Genomic DNA, 20,634 nt, shown 5'->3' with positions numbered 1-20,634 from the left:
AAAAAGCCCAGAAACACATACGGAAATGAGGGAACAAACAAAAGACAATCTTGGTGAGGGTCTCCCAATAAAGGCTCTCCCAATAGTAATTGGTTGGTTGGTGTCCTACTAGAAGAGCAAAATGACATCACTGGTGATATCTTTTGGCTTGCACAAAAATTGAATTTAAATAGGCAGAATTTCCCAAAGTTGTCAGCCTCATTTTCTTCCAGGATCATCAAAGTCTAGTGACAAGATGAAAGTCAAGACAATTAGTGATGACTTGGGATGCAATGGATGACCGTGGCCTCTTCCATAGCTAACCAAGCACTAAGCATGCCACAATGCCCACTTGCATCAGCTTCATGGCCATTGCAATAGTCCATTCTCATCTGTCCATTCCTCTGGGAGAAGTCTTCACGCAGTTGGAATAGACATCCCACTATTCACCAACAGGTCTGAAGCCCCATCCTGGGTTAGCCTGGCTGCCAAGAAGGTTTTACCAGGGTGTGACCACTGCATTTGCTCTCACTTTTTAGAGCCATGAGTGAGAGCCGGGTAGCAGGAAGACACCAAGAGGAAAGCATCCCTGAAGAGGAGTCAGCAAACTCTCACAGAAGAGGTGTTAGTCTTCCCTGGACATCCTGTCCAGCCCAAACTACTTCAAGCCTTCAAAAAGACATGAACACATTTAGAAACAAACAATACAGATAATTGAGACAAATCATCCCACAACATAGGATGAAGAGAAAGTACTAACTAGTTCTCTCTTACAGCAGCACCCTCCTAAAACTCTACTGGCATAGAACAAAACAGGATCAAACAAACACAAAACAGAATAATTCCACTTAATGGAAACCAATCAGCTTTATCAGAATCATAAAAAATAGAAAGGAAATAAGGTTTCTTACCTACCTGAAGGAAAAATAAATAAGGGAAATCCTATGGCTCAGAGAGATGTGGAGTTTATAATCATTCCCCACCTACCATCCTTGGGTTTCTGGTCAATTAATTATTATGGTAAGAAAAAAAAAAAGGACCCATGGCTCAAAGTTTAGAGTAAAAGTGGGTACAAAGAAACCTTATTGATATTAGAAGTCATGGCATGGAGAGACAATGGCTAGTTTCAAGAGAAATCTCTGAAAACCAATCAAGTGCACCATCTCTCTAACATACATAGAAGAGAATAAAGAAATGAATATCAAGGACAGTGATGCCGAATTACAAAGTGCTGCCAAGTACAAGGTTACAATATTTCATACAAGGGGAGATAAATGGAGTGTACAGTTTTCAGATAAGGGTTTATAATTCCTGACAGTCTACTTTGTCACTATGAGAACGATAATCATGATGATAAAAGCCTTAGCGGTTTGGCTTTTCAGTATATGCTTTCTTCATATTATATTTTTATAATGGGAACTTTTAGCCCCATAAGCAGACTGGACTGGGGTAAATCTAAAGGTGAGAAAAGGAATTTGATTTGCCCATTGCACATTGATATGGAAGCTAGCTCTAAAACAAAACCCATGTCGAGAGGAGGAACACCGGCCCCTTTCCTTTTGCCTCCATGATGGTGGAGGAGGAAAAAGAAGGAAGAAGAACATATTTGAAAAGGAAGACAATGCAAAAACATTATCAATACAAGTCAGATTTTAAAAACTAGTTCCCAGAATTTAACACAATAGTCAGGTATGGGTTGGTCATAGCAGAGGATAGAGGGACTATCGCCTACTTTTTCCTGGAAGCTATGCCCAAGATCATCTGGATTTTTTGTGTGTTGTCATTGACTTGGCAGTCCATTAGGACCCCCAGAACATTTTCAGACAAAATTCTCAGCTACCTAAGTATACCTTTCCCATTCTGTATTTATAAAACGAATTATTGCCTCTTCTCTACTCCTATACCATGTTATTTATTCCTCTCTTACGGTACTTCTCTTTTTATACATAAAGCCACAGTTCCCTACTAAATTGTTAACACCATGAGAGCAAGGCCTCTGTCATATTTGTCTCTGCACACATTCTCATCATGTGAGATAAATCTTGTCAAATAATTCATTGGATCAAATTGGTATCCCATGATGGCAATGCCATGGCATGAGTACCAGGAAGGCAAGGGGAGGGCTGCTCCCTTCCCCCTCTCCACAGCACCAGAGGACTTTTTTTGCATGCCCTGCCCTTCTATTTAGTCACCCAATGGGATTACTTCCTCCCTGCACTGCCAGGGGTAATGCAGGGGGCTCACAGGCAGCTTTAAGTTGCACTTTGGACACAAGATCTCCAAAATGTTTGCCAACACTGGTATAGACAATAAGCACAATAGGTGTTCAAAAAAGGGAGAGATGAATGTGAAAAAGCTTTAGAATGTTACACATCCTGGGGCCCGAAAAATGAACAGGACAGATATAAGCAAAGAAGAGAAAGAAGGACATTTCAGACGAGAACAAGATGAGCAAAAGTATTGAGGCTGGAATATTTTCTTGGGAAAGTCAAGAAACCAGTCGGGCTGCAGCAGAAAGTAGATATGATATAGAATTAGGAGGTAAATCTAAAGTAAGTAGGGACTCCACACCAGATGAAAAGCAATTGGCACCCAAGCCAGAGGACCAAGTTCTCAATTCCCACTGCAAAGGAGACAAGTGGGGTTCATCAAGGGCCTGTAGGAACAGGAACTCTTTCTTCGTCTAGGTTGGGCTCTTTGGTCAAAATCTTGGTTGGGTTCCTAAACTCTTTTTAGAGTCAGCTCTCCCTGATAGTCTATCTATTCCTGAATAAGTGGGCCTCTAGTTTTCACTGCCTCTCCTCCTACACCATGTCTTCCCACTTTCTCCTAGGTTTCTAATTTCACCCTGTCTGGACTTAGAAATTGGATTGTCCCTGACAAAGTGCTCCGCGTGTTCTCAGCCCGACAGTTCCACATCTTCCTGCCACCAAAGGAGGATCTGAAGCTGGGTGAACCCTGGTGGATTATCTTCAAGAAGTTAAGAGAACAACTCCCTTCCAATCGCTTCTATCCACCAATGTCCAAAAAAAAAGAGGTTAGAAAAGCCCCCAGGTGCCTCTGTCCATTCCTATTCTATTCCTTCAGGTCTCCTCATCATTTGACTATTGTATGATGTTCTTGTGTCAGGGCTCACCCACCCTACTTCAGATCTAACCCAGATGCCTCAGAACCATAGATCCTGTCTTGGGTCTGATGTCCTACCCCCAAGTCACAAACCTCGACTCACCCACTTAAGCAGTCCAGACCTTGGGGATATGAGCACCTCTGCTTTGATATATGTTCACCTCCCCTATCATTCTCCCTATATCTTCCCCTAAACCCAAGCCCTTGAGAATTCTTAGCCAACCAGACTCCAGATAACCACTTTTTCACCCCAGGGGCCAAGAAGAGAAAAGAAACCCTTAAGGCCTTTCAGGAAAAACACAATTTTCCCAATCTGTTTGAAGGAAAAGAGTCCCTATTATTTAGCGTACATGTTGCATTTTGGCCCAGTAACCTATTTTAATCCCAGGAGAGAAGATGACCTTGAGGAAGCTCCCAAGGTAGTTGGGCCATTGCTTCCTACAGGACTTGATCTATAAACTTTTGAGCATGTTCCACCCAAGGCTGTTTGTGAAGACCCGCTTTGGCCCTCAGGGGGCAGTGGCCTGCCTTATGGCCACCAGTGAATCCTACTATACCGTGGCCTTCAGGTGAGTACTGTCCACCTCAGACACCCCAAGTTAGATGAGGCAGGCTAGAGTTGGGGTAATGAAAAAGGGACAGAACCAGGGGTCAGGGAAGAAGCTGAGGCTATCCTTTAGTTATCTGGGGAGGATTGTCCTCTCCGAGAGAACACCTAGACCTTTCTATCTCTTTCTATTTAGGGAGCAAAGATATTTTCAAAGATGGGGACCTACTTTGTGCCTTGTACAAATGGCACCTCTCTCTGTTAAGAGACTGGATATGAAGTTGCAATAATTGACTCAAAAGAAGTTTAAATTAAGTCCTTGAAGAGGTTTGTGATTTCCTGCAGTTTGTAATTTTCCAGACCTTCCTGAGCTCCCATCAAAAAGTTTGCCATAGGGGGCAGCTGGGTAGCTCAGTGGATTGAAAGCCAGCCCTAGAGATGGGAGGTCCTAGGTTCAAATCTGGCCTCAGACACTTCCTAGCTGTGTGACCCTGGGCAAGTCACTTGACCCCCATTGCCTAGCCCTTACCACTCTTCTGCCTTGGAGCCAATACACAGTATTGACTCCAAGACGGAAGGTAAGGGTTTAAAAAAAAAAAAAGTTTGCCATAGTTGAATTGTTCAGTGCCTCCACCATCCCAGCAAAAACTAACCTCCAATCCTACCTCCTCTCCATACATTATATTACTTTTAGGCAGTGGTACTTAAGTCATAGACATCTGGGGAAATCTGATTAAACCTCTGGACTTCTCAGAAAAACATTTTTAAATGCATAGAACAAAAACCATTGGTTTACAAAGGAAACCCATTTTATTGGAATTTGGTTATCAAAATATTTTTAATTTCATTTTAATTTAATTTAATTTAAAAAATAAGTTTATAGAGCCCAGGTTAAGAACAGCTGCTTGACTATGCATCAGCATACTCCCCAAAGTGTAACTCTCTAAACCATTAAACTATAATATCCAACAACCCTACCACTATTAAAATCTAAGCTCATTGAGGGTAAGGGCCATCTTTGCCCTTGTTCTTATATTACTGTGGTTTTGTACAGAATAAGTACTTAACAAAAGCTTTTTCATTCCCTGATTCAAGTACAGAATAAGAGACTTTATCAAATGCTCTGAAGATGCAATGGGACCTTTTAGAACATACCCAAATTGCCTAATATGGCATGGAGGCACCCCTAAGGGAGCTTAAATGGGCATGCCCAGATTGCACAACAGGGAAGTACTCCATGTTCTCTCCCACATGGGTAGAGGTAACCTTCTTTGATTGACTGCCTAGAACAGGGTATGTTTTGTATTGTAAACCTTAAAATTTCTTAGACTTATGAATGTTGGAAATTTCCCCATTTCCAACATTAGGTAGGGAGGGTCCTTCTCCTCCCTACCTAAGATTACTTTAGGACAGAAACCTTTTGCTGAACAATGGAAAGGGCTTTGACCTATGCTTAAGCATAGAACAGGAAGTTCTTTGAGTCATGATTGATTTTAGAATTGATACAATAGAGATACTTGGAATGACAGAACCAGGTCTTGGAAATTACAATCTCCACCCTACTCAGTCCTAACAGGATTTAGGAAGGGCTGCAGTATAGATCAAAATTTAATTATTCCAATCTCCACCCTACTCAGGGTAATAGGATTTAGGAAGGGCTGCAGCAAAGGATCAAGATTTAATTATTTGAGAATATGACCTTCAACAGACATGTGCAAAGCCAGAGACCTCTGGGCGGTCCTGGGTTAAGCTAGAGCCATCACTGGCACAGGGAAGACATGGACAGTGATTGGTAGATGTGAGAACTGAGGGGAGGGAAATTTCCAACATTTATAAGTCTAAGAAATTTTAAGGTTTACAGTATTCAGGTAACTGTCTTTCAGCCCACTTAGTCTTCCTGCAGAGTTGGTTCAATGAAGGGTAGAGATCATAGTTTCCTCATAGCCTGGTACCATGAACTAAATAGATAAAGGGGAAGGGATATCCTTCTTCTACTCACTGTCTTTTTTGACCCAGTTCTGAGAAATAGGCCAGGGGAGTGGTATTTGTCCCTTTCAGTTTCAGGTACTAAAGGGGATCCCTGCAGAACTTGGGAATTTAAGCTATGGTAACCTTGGAACAAGGATGCCAGACAGGATGTTGCAGCCAGCCAGCCTGGCAGGAGAAGCTTAGAGAAGCTAGAGACTTAAACTCCAGGTTCCATGAGGATCACCACTGGTACCTACCTGAATCTGAGGACAAATGAAATAGAACAGAAAAAAAAAATCATCTCCAAGCCCATTCTTTCTCAGCAGTTCTTCCCCTCTTACCCCCTAGTCTCAGCAGGAAAGAGAACAGGAAAAAGCATAACTCGGAAAGAGAGCTTCCTGTAGCAGACAATCTTTCCAGCTTTAGAAATACCACCTATTGTGGATAACCAAAGGATGGTAAGAAGCACAGGGTACCTCCATTTTAGACAATCTGGGTACACCCAAGGAAGCCCTCTTAAGAATGCTTCTATATTGGGTGGCCTGAGCATGTTCAAAAGGCTAAAAAAAAAATCTAGGTAATCCATATTTCCTTAACCTTACTACTAAATCTGGCAGTAAATTCAGTGAAGTGATTCTGGTGTGGCCAGTTCTCCAAGAACCTATATTATCTCTCAGGGATCTCTATTTCCTTTCCTAGATTTTCAGTAATGTGTACTTTGAAATAAAAATATGCTCTAGAACAGTGTTGGTGAAGGTTTTCAAGTTTGCGTGCCCAAACTGCAACTTTAAGCTGCCTGTGAGCCCCACTCCACACCCCATTACCCCAGAGAGTGGAAGGAGGAAGTGCTTGCTTTGGGTTCTTAGAGGTCTGGGGCAAGCAAAAAATGTCCTCAGGCGCTGGGAAGAGGAGGAATGGAGCAGCTCCCCAAGCATGTCAATACTTTGCTAATGCTACTCTAGGATCTTTCCAAGCTCTCTGACTCATGAAGAATGTGTTCTCAATGTTTAAAGTGAAGATCAAAATTTGCTCTTCTTCAGTCTTCCTGCTACTCCTCCCACATTCTCCATAATCTTTCAAAGATTACATGCAGTGGCTCAAGCATTACATCTTTCTGTTCTTTCAATATCCTAGGGTGGGCATCTGGGCCTGGGGAATTGGAATCATTGAAGACAGACAGGGCACTTTTAATATCTCCCTGCTTATCTTTTTGCTTTGCCTTTTTTCCCCTTTGGAGCAGAGGGACCTTTCTTTTCCTTGGTATATACAGCATTCTTAACAACCAGAATCACAGAATATTTTAATTTCTGGTTAAATCACCCCTAGCCAGCCTTTATAGGGAAGATAGGAAAGGAAGAGGTTTTCCCACACGCAGACAGAATTCTTGGCCAAACCTGGGTTATATGCAGAGAAAAGCAACCAGGGTATTGAGGGGATTAGGAATTGCAGTATGGAGACAGTTCAGTGGTAGAGAACCAGGCCTGGAGATAGGAAGTCCTGGGTTCAAATCTGTCCTCAGACACTTCTTAGCCATATGATCCTAGGCAAGCCACTTAATCCCAGTTGCCTAGACCTCACTGCTCCTCTGCCTTAGAATTTATAGTATTGATTCTTAAGTCAGAAGGTAAGGGTTTAAAACAAAAGAAAAAAAAACTGTGCAATATGGAGGTTGGCTAAAGGAACTTGAAGTTCAGTCTAAAGATTTAATGAAAACATTATAGATGTCATGACTTATTCTGCTTGGCTCCTTGGCCCCATAGGACAGAGCTAGAAATAATATGTGGAAGTTGCAAAGCCAATTGTACTTGACATTAGGACAATGTTCCTAATAATTGTAGCTGCCTTCAAATGAACTAGTTTATCTCCAGGGTCCCTTTCAGCATTAATATTCTATGGAATAGATTATCTTCTAACCCTACCACCAAGCCTTCAAATGGAAGCTAAGTGACTGTTACTTCAAGATAAAGCAGAAGGAAATGGATTCAGGTATGGCTTAGATTTGATGACTTCTGAAGGTCTTTTGAACTCCAAGATTCTCTGACTTCATCCTTTCTGGCCATAGGATCCATGCTGAGTTCCAGCTTAATGAACCACCCCTCTCGCCCTTCTGGTTCTCTCCAGGACAGTTCACAGGGCATGTCATTCTCTCCAAAGATTCCTCCCATGTCCGTGACTTCAGGCTCTTCGTACCCAATCACAAGTAGGTTCCATACCTCTCTGGGCAATTCAACCAGGTGAGGGAACTGTCAAACACATGTCTTTCTGTGCATTCCAGGAATTTAAGACCCTGACTTGTCCTAGACAGCAGACTGTTGTTACCATCACTTTCAAAGTTCCCTTCCTCATTCCTCCAGAGATACTTTCCTGGGAGAGAGCTAGAACCAGCTGCTCTGGCTAGGAAGAAACGGAGTAAAAGGAATCCACAGGCACAATCCTGAAAACCCATCTAGTCTTCTGATATAGCCTAGGAAAGGAGAGGATAGTTATTTCTCCTTTCCTTGAGAGGTCAATAGCTTCCCAAAGTAGAAGATCTGAAGATTACTTGTGCTAAAGAGTGTTTATACCCTATGACATCTATCAGCTCTGAAGGATCCTTACTGACCTAGAGAAACCCTGGATAGCAAAACAAGTCACTGTTGGACCCCCTCACACTTGTACATCCCAAGAACTCTGGACTCCAGCTTATGGATAAGAGAAGTAGAAGAGGGAGAGAAGTATAGTTCAGATCTTGGTAGTGCCCTAAATAATCTCTGACCTTCCCTTTTTACTCTTATTGAAGGAATGTTACTTACCTAAAACCCAGCCTTCCTTTCCACCAACTCTCCCTTCTCCACCACAAAATTTTGAGATAATAGTTACAGTTTGTCAGACTTCTGAGTTTCTATCTACACTTCCCAATTTCTCCACCATTTCCTGACCATCTTGAAGCCATGGGCCCCATCCATCCAATAGCATATCCTCAGGCATGGCCTGATTCAGCCCTGGCATCACTGATTCTGTGATAGAAGATGGCCTCCATGGTTTGTACTCATAAAAACCTCATATACATTCTTTTATAAGGCCTCTGAATGTGGAAATGGAATGGCTTTACAAGGATGAAGAAAATGGCAGCTTCAGTAGTGATTTGGACATGGATACTGGCTACCTTCCTCAGGTGTGTGACCTGGTGCTTAACTTAGATAGGACTTTTCCACAACTCTCATCTATCCTGTCCTCCAGTCTAAGGAATTCTGATTATGATGCCCCAGGAATGAGGTTACAGTCAGGAAGGTGATGCCACAAAATGCATTACTCCCTGCTGGCTAATAGAGAAAAAGAATAGCTTAAGTGTTATTTTTCAGTTATATCCCACTCTATATGACTCCATGGACCCTGTCCTGGGGTTTTCTTTGCAAAGATACTGGAGTATCTGCCATTTGTTTCTCCATTTTGTCTCCATTTTACATCTGAGGAACTGAGGCAAATATGGGTAAGTGGCTTGCCCAGAGTCACTCTCAGAAAGTGTCCAAGGCAAGACTTTATCTCAGATTTTCCTGACTCCAGGTCAGTGCTTTTTCCACTGTGTTAACTAGCTGTCCCAACATAGGTCTCCTCAAACGTACTCTTTGTGAAAGTGAATGGCAGACATTCCCCAAGAAGCACTGTATGCTTAAGAGTTAGAGCCTTGTTGTCAACAGTCAATCTCCTCTAGGAGAAATATCAGGTTTTTGATAGAATGTAGCTTTGGGCCCAGGGGTTATTCTGTTTCTATAAGCAATGATAATTTCTAGTACCTCAATAATAGTCAATAAACTTTTGCAAAATGCTTACTCTGTGCCGGGCACTGGCTAAGCATAGGGGATACCAATGAAGAAAAGCCAGTCCCTGCCCTCAAGGAGCTTAGAATCTAATGGGAGAAAACCCCACATAAAGGAAGTAGAAAAAGGATGGAGAGAGGAGGAACTCAAAGCAGGGCCATGATGCAGAAGTTATGCCTAAATGGAGGCTATTCACTTATTTATCATGGCTCCACCCCTTCCTACAAGAGGATCAGAGGAGGAGGATGAGATGTGAGTAGCAAGGCTGATTCAATCTTATAGGATGATGAGGTTTTCCCAATGATGAATTTCCTGAAGCATGGTGTAAAAGTCAGAAAAGTCCCAAGGTAATGGAAAATGAGGAGTCCTTAGCCCACTGGCATTAAACCAGTAGAAGGCTTTTAAAATTTTCTTTGTTAAAGGCCTACATGGACCTTTAATTTTACTTACCCATAATCCTCATCCTAAGAGGAATAATGTGAACAGAGTCATTTCTTAGACATAGACAGTGCAAGGCTTGTTCTATTCCCTGGGTTCCTGGTGGCTTTGGCTTTTCATTATTTCTTTCTTCCATTCTAATTCTCCTTAGTAACACAGCTCCATTTTTCAAGAGCTCTGCACAGGCATTTCTCTCCTAAACATTCTAATAATCACCCACAGTGATATCCTAAAGATGTCTCTTTCCTCTAAGCAGTCCTTTCCTTGGATCAGCAGCTGCTAACTCTTATATGGTCCTGACTGTCTTCTCGGTATTTGAGCTCTTCTGGATGCCGACAGCATCTTGTCTGTGACCTCAAAACTCGATTTGTTCTGTGATGCTCCAGAGAGTTTTTGTAGAGGAAAGCATATATGTGCTTGATGCACTGTTGGAAGCAATAAGTGAGATGTTTTGGAGTTAAAGTTTTCTCTGTGCAAAACTAATTGGCCTGTATGGGGAGAATGTTTAGAACTTTAGTACCTTCTCATGTAACCATCCAAAGTTAACTAGCCCAGGCTCTTACATCTGTAATTAATGCAAGTCTACAGTCATGTTTGGATCCATTTCTCTCCCTGAATGTTAGATTGGCCTTCTATCCCCTCACACTTCTGCTCTCCTTGATCTGATTCTCTCTGGCAGAGAGAAGCACATCTCCTCCTCCTCCTTCTGCCAACTCTTGGAGACTGGACCAGAGCTTTGATCATAGGGACCAGTCAGGGTACAAAGTATCCATTCCAGAAAAATGTTTCCTTCTCAGATAAGGACTAATCTACCCATAAATCATAGCCTGAAAACCCTCATGGGATTTCTTGAGTCATCACTGACTACTTCTCCTCTCAGATGGAGCTGGAGTCCTGGGGACCTTCGATCCCAACTGAGATATACCAAAAGGGCAAAATAATCTACAGAAGGCTTTGTGAGCAGTCCCGCCAGTTTGAGGACATCGTGTGGCAGCAGGCGATAAGCTGGGAGAAGGCAGTCCAGCAGCTAGAAGTTGCCATGTACCCTTTCTTGGAGGTAAGGTCATAGAGAATGAGGACAGAGACAGTAAGAGCTCTCCAGGCTGACCTTTCCAGGACAAATCGGTGATAGTTGCTGGGGATGCTTGCAAGGAGAAGGGAAGGGAGCAACAAGTTAGACTGGACACTTTTTAAATTCCATGGGGAACTGAAGCACGGGATTATTTTTTCTTGAGAGGAAAGTGTGCAAAGGAGACCTTGCGTCTTTTTGCTATTCCCAATACCAAGCACCAGAATGGAAAACAGGACCCTATCAAAAGCTTTCATGTCCTTCCTAGCCACTCACTATTTTTTTGAGATGTGTCAACTTCCTCAAGCGAGGGAAATGGGGTCCAGGATAGTACTCAGAATCTACAAATATGGGAATCGTTAGTCCCTCTGGAGGAAGTGACTGGGATAGTAAAATTATAGAATCCAAGGCTTGAAATCAACCTTAAGAGTCAGGAAGTCTAATGTCTCTGCTTAATCTGCACAACATCCTCCCACAAGTGGTTCTTAGACTCTAAGCACTTCCAGTAGCATTTCACTATCTCCTGAAGTAATCCCAGTTTATGCCATTCCCAGTTCCTTTTATCCTGTCCAGACAACCAGTCTCTAATTACCAGCACGGAGCCATGTTCTGACTTATGGAAATCGACCTACTCTCTCTTCCCCATGACAGCCCTCCAAATAAACATCTAGGCAGCCATCAAAGGTCCTCTTCAATCTTCTCTCCAAGAGATAAAGCATCCCCAGTTTCTTTAACCATTCTTCATATGGCATTGTCTTCTGTTCCCCTGTCATTCTGACTAATATTGTCTGGATATACTACAACTCATCAATGTCCCATTTAAAATGTGGCTCGCAGACCCAAGAACATAAAGGAGTTATGCCTACTCCTTTGCTCTAGAAACTATATTTCTCGATATAGTTTTAGATAGCTTTAACTTTTATTTATACCAACAAATAAAATACTGTTGACTCGTTGGGCTTATGTCAACTAAACTCCTGTCTTTTGTTTTTTTCATATGAATTGCTGACTAGTCTTTCCTATCTTTGTATAGTTTATTTTTATTTTTAAACCCTTTATTTCTGCCTTAGAATCAATACTGTGTATTGGTTCCAAGGCAGAAGAGTGGTAAGGGCTAGGCAATGGGGGTCAAGTGACTTGCCCAGGGTCACACAACTTTCTGAGGCCAGATTTTAACTCAAGACCTCCTGACTTTAGATCTGACTCTCAATCCACTGAGGCACCCAACTATCTCCAAAGTTGTTTTGTTTTGATTTTTAATCTAAGCAAGCAACGTTACATTTTGCTCTAGTAAATTTAAATCTTGTCAAATTTGACCCATCTTTAATATGAGGAGAATTTTTCATTTCTGTTCTCCCACTCATATTTGTGTTAACTGCAAATCTGATGACCTTGCCATCTATGTCATTCAGACTATTCATAAAAATGCTGACCAAGTACAGGACCAAACACAGATTAGTGGGTCACTTCATTGAAGACCTCCTACCAAAATGGCATCAAGCCATTAATGACTACTCTGGGTTCAGCCATTCAAACAGCTCCTATTTAACTGAACTATCTAGTAACCCATACCTCTCTAGTTTTCCAGTACCTCTTCTAGGCACCAAACATGAAGAGCAGTGGCACATGGATCAAACCTGAGAAGTTTTTCTGAATCCTAGGTTGTATTTTATTCAGGTCAGGAGACATGAACCAGCATCGGTCTCATAAGCTACCCCTTTTCTTCCTCAAAAGGATCCTTTGCTACTGTATTGTTTAAACAGAATTTGCAAGAGGTCACCCTGCTTTTGGTTAGAAATAAAAATATTTGGGTCAGAATCCTGAATTGAAAAACTCAACTTTTTTGTGAGCAAATACAATCAGAGGTCTAACCAGGCCCCTAGCAAAGACCCTATTTAGAGTTCGATGGGTTTTTTTATAGACTTTTGACAGCTAATTAACGTAAGTGATTTACAAGACCACATATTCAGTATTTTAGAAACATGTTATTATATTTAATAAGGTATATATAAAGTTAATAAAGTGTAGTACAAGGTTAAGATAAGGTACTTTGTTAAGCATTTTAATGAATCTTATAGCTACTAGCCTAGCACCGTCACACTAACTCTGGGAGGAGAATTAAAGATAAGTCAGAGGAACCTCTCTTGGTCATATAACTCTAAGGAGCCTACAGTGACTATAAATCCTCGTAGGATCAAATAGCACCTATATATACCAAGGTTGTCTCCGTTACAACTCCAGTTGAGCACTCACCATTCCAAATGAACATAATCAGCTTCTGCTTTATTAGAGACCTGAAGTTTTATTTCTCCAACAGAAGTTCTTAATCTAGTAGTTAGTTGCTATAACATTCTAATACACCAACCTATATCCTTTCTGCTACTTTGATTGATATTCTATTACAAATGACATCTTATACATAGTTTAATAACGGTCTAGCTCTTTCTAAAAATCATAGTTGCACTTATCTACCTAAAGGATTATATGTTATATATGATCAATGGTATAGAAAGTAATAAAGGCAATTTCCTTTTCATTTTTTTTAATTAAACCCTTACCTTCCATCTTGGAGTCAATACTTTGTATTGGCTCCAAGGCAGAAGAGTGGTCAGGGCTAGGCAATGGGGGTCAAGTGACTTGCCCAGAGTCACCCAGCTGGGAAGTATCTGAGGTCATATTTGAACCCAGGACCTCCCATCTCTAGGCCTGGCTCTCAATCCACTGAGCTACCCAGCTGCCCCCTCCTTTTCATTTTTAAGCCATCTTTCCTTACTGACTTTCCTTAAAGATTCTTTCCTTCCAATGTCTAGAAATGGCATCATAACTATTTTTTCTGCAATTTTTAAAAAATTTCCTCTTTATTTTACCAAATAAACCCTTCCCCCCCAACACACACCATCCATTACTTTTACTCCTATTCTCATGCTGCTAAACAGAACTGGAGAAAAACAAAATTGTGTTGACAGGTTTAATTGCTGATCTTTTTGTATAATTTCAACTGAGCCCTCTCTTCAACAAAACAATCCTTTTGTACCTGTTTTCTTCTAACTCTCAGAATACTCTCCTTAATAAGTTCAGTATCTGACTTATAGGCTTTCTCTTCTTCCCAATTACTGCCCTCATAATAGAGGACTTCAATATATATATTCATATATATACATATTATATATAGGCATCCCTTATTTATTCAACTTTGCAAATATTGAACATTGAAGGATTGAAGGTTTGTGGCAACCCTGCATCAAGCAAGTCTATCAGCACTATTTTTTCCAACAGTATGTGTTCACATCCTGCCTCTGTGTCACATTTTGGTCATTCTTGCAATATTTCAGCTTTTTCCATTATGATGATCTATATTGTGGTGATCTGTGATCAGAGATCTTTGATGTTACTCTTGTAATTGTGTTGGTACCACACGCCATGTCCATACAAGACGATGAACTTAATAAGTGCTATGTGTGTTCTGGTTCCTCATCTTGCTCTCCTCCTTGGGCCTCCATATTCCCTGAGACACAACCATACTGAAATTAGGCCGGTTAATAATTCTACAATGACCTCTAAGTGTTCGAGTGAAAAGACGAATCAATGGATGAGGCAAACCTCACTGCTGCCTTCTTTTAAGAATTTGCCATAGCAACTCGACCCTTCAGCAACTACCACTCAGTCAGCGGCCCTCAGTGTGGAGGCGAGACCTTCCACCAGCAAAGAGAAATTAGACTCACAAAAGGCTCAGATGATGATAAGTATGTTTTAGCCATAAAGTATTTTTAATTAAGGTGTATACATTTTAGACAAACACTAATCATACTTAACAGACTACAGTATAGCATAAACATAACTTTTATGTGCATTGCGAAACTTAAAATTCATGTGACTTGCTTTACTGCAATATTCACTTTATTGAGGTAGTCTGGAACCAAATCCGCAATATCTCCAAGATACACTTGTATTGATCTTCCCTCGAAAACCCTAACCTCACATTTCCTCAGCTTACTTGCTATGACTTATTTCTCTACTGTAGCTGGTCTAAACACAAAGACAGTCATATACTTGATCTTGTCATTACACACACAAGGGTGTGTGTGTGTGTGTGTGTGTGTGAGACAGAGAGAGAGAGAGAGACAGAGAGACAGAGAGAGAGACAGAGACAGAGAGAGAGAGACAGACAGAGAGAGACAAAGACAGAGAGACAGAGACAGAGAGAGAGACAGACAGAGAGACAGAGAGAGACAGAGATAGAGACAGAGACAAAGACAGAGAGACAGAGACAGAGACAGAGACAGACAGAGAGACAGACAGAGAGACAGAGAGAGACAGAGATAGAGAGACAGAGACAGACAGACAGAGACAGACAGAGACAGAGACAGAGAGAGAGACAGAGAGACAGAGAGAGAGAGAGAGAGTCACAAATTGGGGATCATCAATAGAGGGAATACATTAGCATTAAAAGGATCAGGAAAAGTTTCTTATAGAAGATGGAATTTTATCCAAGGTTTGAAGAAACCAGTAAAGTCAGGAAACAGAGATGAATAGAAGGAAATTCCAGGAACCAGCCAGTGAAAATGCCCATAGAGACTATAGAGGACAGTAGATATAAGAATGGAAAGGTAGTAGGAGGCAGCTGGGTAGCTCAGAGGATTGAGAACCAGGTCTAGAGACAGGAGGTCCTAGATTCAAATCTGGCCTTAGACACTTCCCAGCTGTGTGACCCTGGGCAAGTCACTTGACCCCCATTGCCTAGCCCTTACCACTCTTCTGCCTTGGAGCCAATACACAGTATTGACTCCAAGACAGACGGTAAGGGTTTTATTTTTTTTTTAATGGAAAGGTAAGAAAGGGCCAACTTGTTGAGAGCTTTAAAAACTAAAGAGGATTTTATGCTTGATCTTAGAGGTAATAGGGAGTTATTTGGAATGAATTGGATAGAGGGAGGGAGTAACATGGTCCTATCTTCATGGTAGGAAGATCAATATGATGTCCAAGAGGAAGATGGATTGGCATGAGGAGAGGCTTGAGGCAGAGGGGCAAAGCATGGAATAATGAGAGACTGCAGCAGATAGATGGCAAGGATAAATGAAAGATGGGGCAAAGTGGGACATATGTGAGAGATATCATGAAAGTAGAATCAACAGCCTTGGCAACAGTTTGGGTATAGTGGTGGGAGGGTAAGGGGTGAGGGAGGAGTCAAGGATGACACTTGGGTTTTGAGCCTAGGGAACTAGGAGAATGTTGTTGCTCTTAATAGTAAAAGGGAAGTTGGGAAGTGGGGGCGTTTTGTAGGGAAAGACAATGAGCTCAGGTCTGGACATGTTGACTATAAGATGCCTATAGGATTTCCAATTGGAGCTGAGGATATACACCCCTGCCTTTCTCTTGACATCGCCTCTATCCTGGTGCAGGCCTTCCTCACCTCACACCTGAACTATTGCACTAGCTGTCTGGTTGGTCCCTCAGCCTCAAGTCTCCTTCCATTCCAGCCTATCATCCTCTCAGATGCCAAAATGACTCTCCCAGGTACAGATTTGACTTTGCTTCCTCTCTTCTTCAGATATCTCTAGGGGCTCCTTATTCCCTTCAGGATCAAATAGAAAATCTTGGTTTCTTTAGGCCCTCTGTGGTTCCAGCCAATGCAACCAATTCCATATCCATCCAACTCACACTTCTCCGTCTATTCCTCAAAGATTGCATAAAATAACTTGTTAAATGCCTTGCTAAAAACTAGGCAAACTGTACAGCACCTCCAGATCTACAAGTCAAAACACTTCTGTCTTAAAATCAATACTACGTATTGATATTACAATATTATGTTATAATACAATAAAACAATGGGGGTTAAGTAACTTGCTCAGGGTCACACATCTAAGAAGTATCTGAGGCCAGATTTAAACCTAGCACCTCCTGTCTCCAGGCCTGGCTCTCAATCCACTGAGCCACCTAGCTGCCCCTCCTTTTTCCACTATTAATCAATAAGCATATATTTCCCCCATCTCCCAATTTTCCCCCACCCCTAATACAAAAAAAGGAAAACCCTCATAACAAATATGTAGTCAAGCAAAACAAATTCTCTCATTGGTTATATCCGGAAATTTAAGTCTCATTCTATATTTTGAGCTTATCACCTTTGTACCAGGAGGTAAGGATCTATCTTGAGTCTTCTGGAATTGTGATTGGCCATTGTGCTGATCGGTGTTCTTGAGTGTTTCCCATCCACCTTCTGTTCTTATCTTTTTTTCTTTTCACATTCTCCCACTATCAACCTCTCAACTGTGATGCAGATCCCTCAACTCTTCAGAACATTTTCCTTCATGGCCTCCTTGAATAATTTCTTCTGTCTATTCAAAGAATTTTTTGTCCCTTCTAAAAACTGGAGCATAGACAGATACTTTTCAAGTCCATTCCCCTTGTTTTTAAAGGAGGTAACTTGTTGGCACTCTAGTCATATGCCCAAGTGATTTCTTCCAAGAGAAAAAAATCATGCTGTTTATCTAACAGGGCAATGAGATGATTGCCTTATTTTCCGTGAAAATGGAAACTGTACTGTTACAGTTACAGCTCTTTGCAGCATCTCCTGAAAACTCCAGGATCCTTTTGCTGTTGGGTATGTTAGCACTACAGGATTCTGAGGCTTCAGCTGTTGTGTATGTTAGCACTACAGGATTCTGAGGCTTCAGCCACTCTAGCATTGCCCTCCTGGACCTAAAGAAACTTTATCTTCCTGTCTCCCAGGTCACCTACCTGCCTTTTGCTGAAGCATTCAAACAAGCCAAAGCTGAAAACAAGCTGGTGCACTTCATCTTGCTCTGGGGATCCCTGGATGATCAATCCTGCTTTGGTGAGGAGTGGCTGAGGAGACAGGGTCTGGAGGACTGGGCAAGTGGGGGGGGGGGGGGGGGGAAAGGGGAGCGAAAACCATATGCCAGTAAGAATTCATGAGATTTCTGAGAATGGACACACTAGAGAAATCTATGAGAAACTCAGTGGTCAGGCCAGAGTCTCCATGAAGAAGCTCTCAAGTATAAATAATAATCTGCTCCTGAGAACAGGTCCTGGGCAGGGTCTGCGAGACATAATCCTGGGAAATTCTCAAATCCTCACACTTCTCAAGAACAGTTTTATCAGCAGCTGGTCTCAGGTGCATGAACTGAATGAGATTCAGGTGAGCAGGGGTAAGGTGGCTGGTCTCCCAGCCAGAGTGAGCTTGTAAGATTTCTGGAGGTCCATCAGAGCCAGGAAGTTGACCAAAGAGCTTCGTGTCCTCTTGTCCCCTCCAGAACAACCATAATAATGAATCTCACAAGAAGCTAGCTCAACTAATCCTGGAAAAATATGACTCCCATGTGAAGATGCTTCTCTGCCTGCCCAATGGGACGGTGGTTTGTACTTCACCCTTGCCCCCTCTGCCTGCCCACCTTCCATAGCCTCCCTGTCAATTCAGCAAACAATAGTATTTTTTATAAATTTAATTAATTAATTTAGAATATTTTCCCATCGTTAAATGATTCATGTTCTTTCCTCTCCCCTCCCAGAGTTGACAAGCAATTCCACTGAGTTTTATATGTATCATTGTTCAAAACCTGTTTCCATGTTATTAATATAGCAAATAATAGTATTGATTCTGCATCATTACTATTTGCAAAGGAAACAGACTATCCTTTCTCTGATATTATAGCTGGAGGGGCCCTAATGGAAGGGTGGAATGTATTGAAGTATAGGGAAGCAGGGAGACTATTCTGGCCAGGTAACATCATATGCATCAAGGTGGAAATGAATATGACATAAGAAGGAAGTATGAAGAGAAACTGGCTTTAGTGGTGGATTGGTGAGTCTGAAAATCAAGGAAAGAAGATTGGCTACATGATGCGGTTATATGTTCTTGAGCTAGAGAGGGATGTTGACAGCCAAGTTTTAGTAATATTCACCCTGGCAGGGTCCCCTTCTGACATCCTTGGGCATCTTCCTTCCCTTTCCCTTCTATTGCCTCTTTCGAAGTGTTCATCTCTACCCCAAAAGATAGAGGATGGAGAAATAGTTGCTGAAGAGGGGGCCAGGAAGGCCAAAATGGGAAAATGGATTCCCTCTACCCTGCTTAGCTCAGAAGAGCTTGCTGGGACAGGCCCATGGGTCTTATAAAACTGACAGATGGGGGGGCAGCTGGGTGGCTCAGTGGATTGAGAGCCAGGCCTAGAGAAGGGAGGTCCTAGGTTCAAATCTGACCGCAGACACTTCCCAGCTGTGTGACACCCTGGGCAAGTCATTTGACCCCCATTGCCTAGCCCTTACCACTCTTCTGCCTTGGAGCCAATACATAGTATTGACTCCAAGAAGGAAGGTAAGGGTTTAAAAAAAAACTGACAGATGATCCATAATTCTCTCAAATCTAACCTGTCTTCTAGATCCACCAACCATCATATCAATTACAAATAAACATTTATTAGGAACCTACTAGATGCAGGTCCCAGTGCCAAATGGAATCCAAATATTCATTCCATTGAATTTCAGATCCATGACTTAAGTGTTGATGATCTGTCCAAAGCCTCAGAGGAAATCAGAAGTGATGACACCGGCTGCCCCTCCAACTCTTTTGTTCACCCTGTAACCATATATGAAGAGTTCCTGCAGGAAGGACTTTTTCGGGCTCAGTCCTTTCTTCATGTCTAAAGTTCTAGCCTAAAGGGAAAACGAATTGAAACTGGGTTGTTCATCTAGACTAGCTTCTTCTAGTCCCAGAGGTGACTTGATATTTCCCTTAACAACCACAGTTAGAGGAGATGGGTATAATTGTAGTCAGAGTGGATGGTACACATTTCAAGTTCTCCAAACTGCTGCCTTCTCCAGGCTGCTGTTCTCACCCCTGTTGGAAATGCCCAAGTGGCTGAGAGGTCTCCCTATTAGCTTTCCCCCAATACCAGTTGCTGAGCTTTAGCCCAGAGATTATTTTAGAGGTAAAATTGCAGTGGTGTTCTCAGGGAGGTGATTTGCCTATGGTCTTATGAAGCAGGACCTCCTAGCCCCAGGAATCTCTATCTAGCCCAGGAACCTGCTGATTCAAGAAGCCAGTTGAATTTCAAAGGAAACCTCAGATGGTTTGGAAGTTCTTGCTGTACCTGCAGAGAAAGCATCCAACCACATTGTTCTCTGTTTCTGGGCGGTAACCTGGTGCCCCCTTCTCCCTCTGAGCTCCATTTCTATCCCTGCTCAGAGTACACAATGAGACAGAGCCATCAGGAACTTGGTTTTACATGTGTAAAAGCACTTCTCCTCTGTGTATCTTATATTTCATGAAATTCATAGAGTATTTCTCTATGTGGAAAAATGGAAACTTCATTTCCCCTCTGGTGTCTATTTCCTCTGATGGCTGGATCCTTAATTCCACATTGATCTGGCTTTATGTCTTTACAGTTGTAACTAGAGGGAAAAAGGGGAAAAAAAATAATCCTTTGGGAAAATGGTTTGGTGCCTCCTTGGGTTACTTCATCCTAATAGGGACATTCTTGTTGCCATGCCTTTAGATAGATTAGCAATTCATGAAAGCCAGGAGGTTTATTTGAAAGGAAAGAATGGAAAAAGCAGGGTATTCACTCATAGTCTCAAGTCCAGAAAAGAAAAAGCTTACAAGTCTCAATGGAAAGACAGGAGTTGGGGTTTTTTGTTTGTTTGTTTTGCTGAGTTGACTCATACTGATTATCTAATAAATTCTCTGATGTCTACAA

General features: G+C 41.9%; 1 protein-coding gene across 2 annotated transcripts in view; it reads left to right on the top strand.

The window, feature by feature from the left end:
- LOC100014513 (selenoprotein N-like) overlaps nt 1-20,634 on the top strand; it is a 36,044-nt gene extending 15,410 nt beyond the window's left edge. For both annotated transcript variants that reach the window (XM_056795517.1, XM_056795518.1), the window contains exons 4-12: nt 2,813-3,016; nt 3,550-3,674; nt 7,683-7,820; nt 8,681-8,774; nt 10,736-10,912; nt 17,651-17,756; nt 17,968-18,080; nt 18,196-18,297; nt 19,424-20,634. In XM_056795517.1, the coding sequence (XP_056651495.1) occupies nt 2,813-3,016; nt 3,550-3,674; nt 7,683-7,820; nt 8,681-8,774; nt 10,736-10,912; nt 17,651-17,756; nt 17,968-18,080; nt 18,196-18,297; nt 19,424-19,582 (1,218 nt within the window). In that variant the 3' untranslated portion in view covers nt 19,583-20,634. The remainder of the gene's footprint in view (nt 1-2,812; nt 3,017-3,549; nt 3,675-7,682; nt 7,821-8,680; nt 8,775-10,735; nt 10,913-17,650; nt 17,757-17,967; nt 18,081-18,195; nt 18,298-19,423) is intronic.

Source organism: Monodelphis domestica, chromosome 4 (genome assembly GCF_027887165.1).
Source record: "Monodelphis domestica isolate mMonDom1 chromosome 4, mMonDom1.pri, whole genome shotgun sequence".
Lineage (NCBI taxonomy): Eukaryota > Metazoa > Chordata > Mammalia > Didelphimorphia > Didelphidae > Monodelphis > Monodelphis domestica.
The sequence above is the reverse complement of the archived record's forward strand: the minus strand, read 5'-3'. Positions and strand labels throughout refer to the sequence as shown.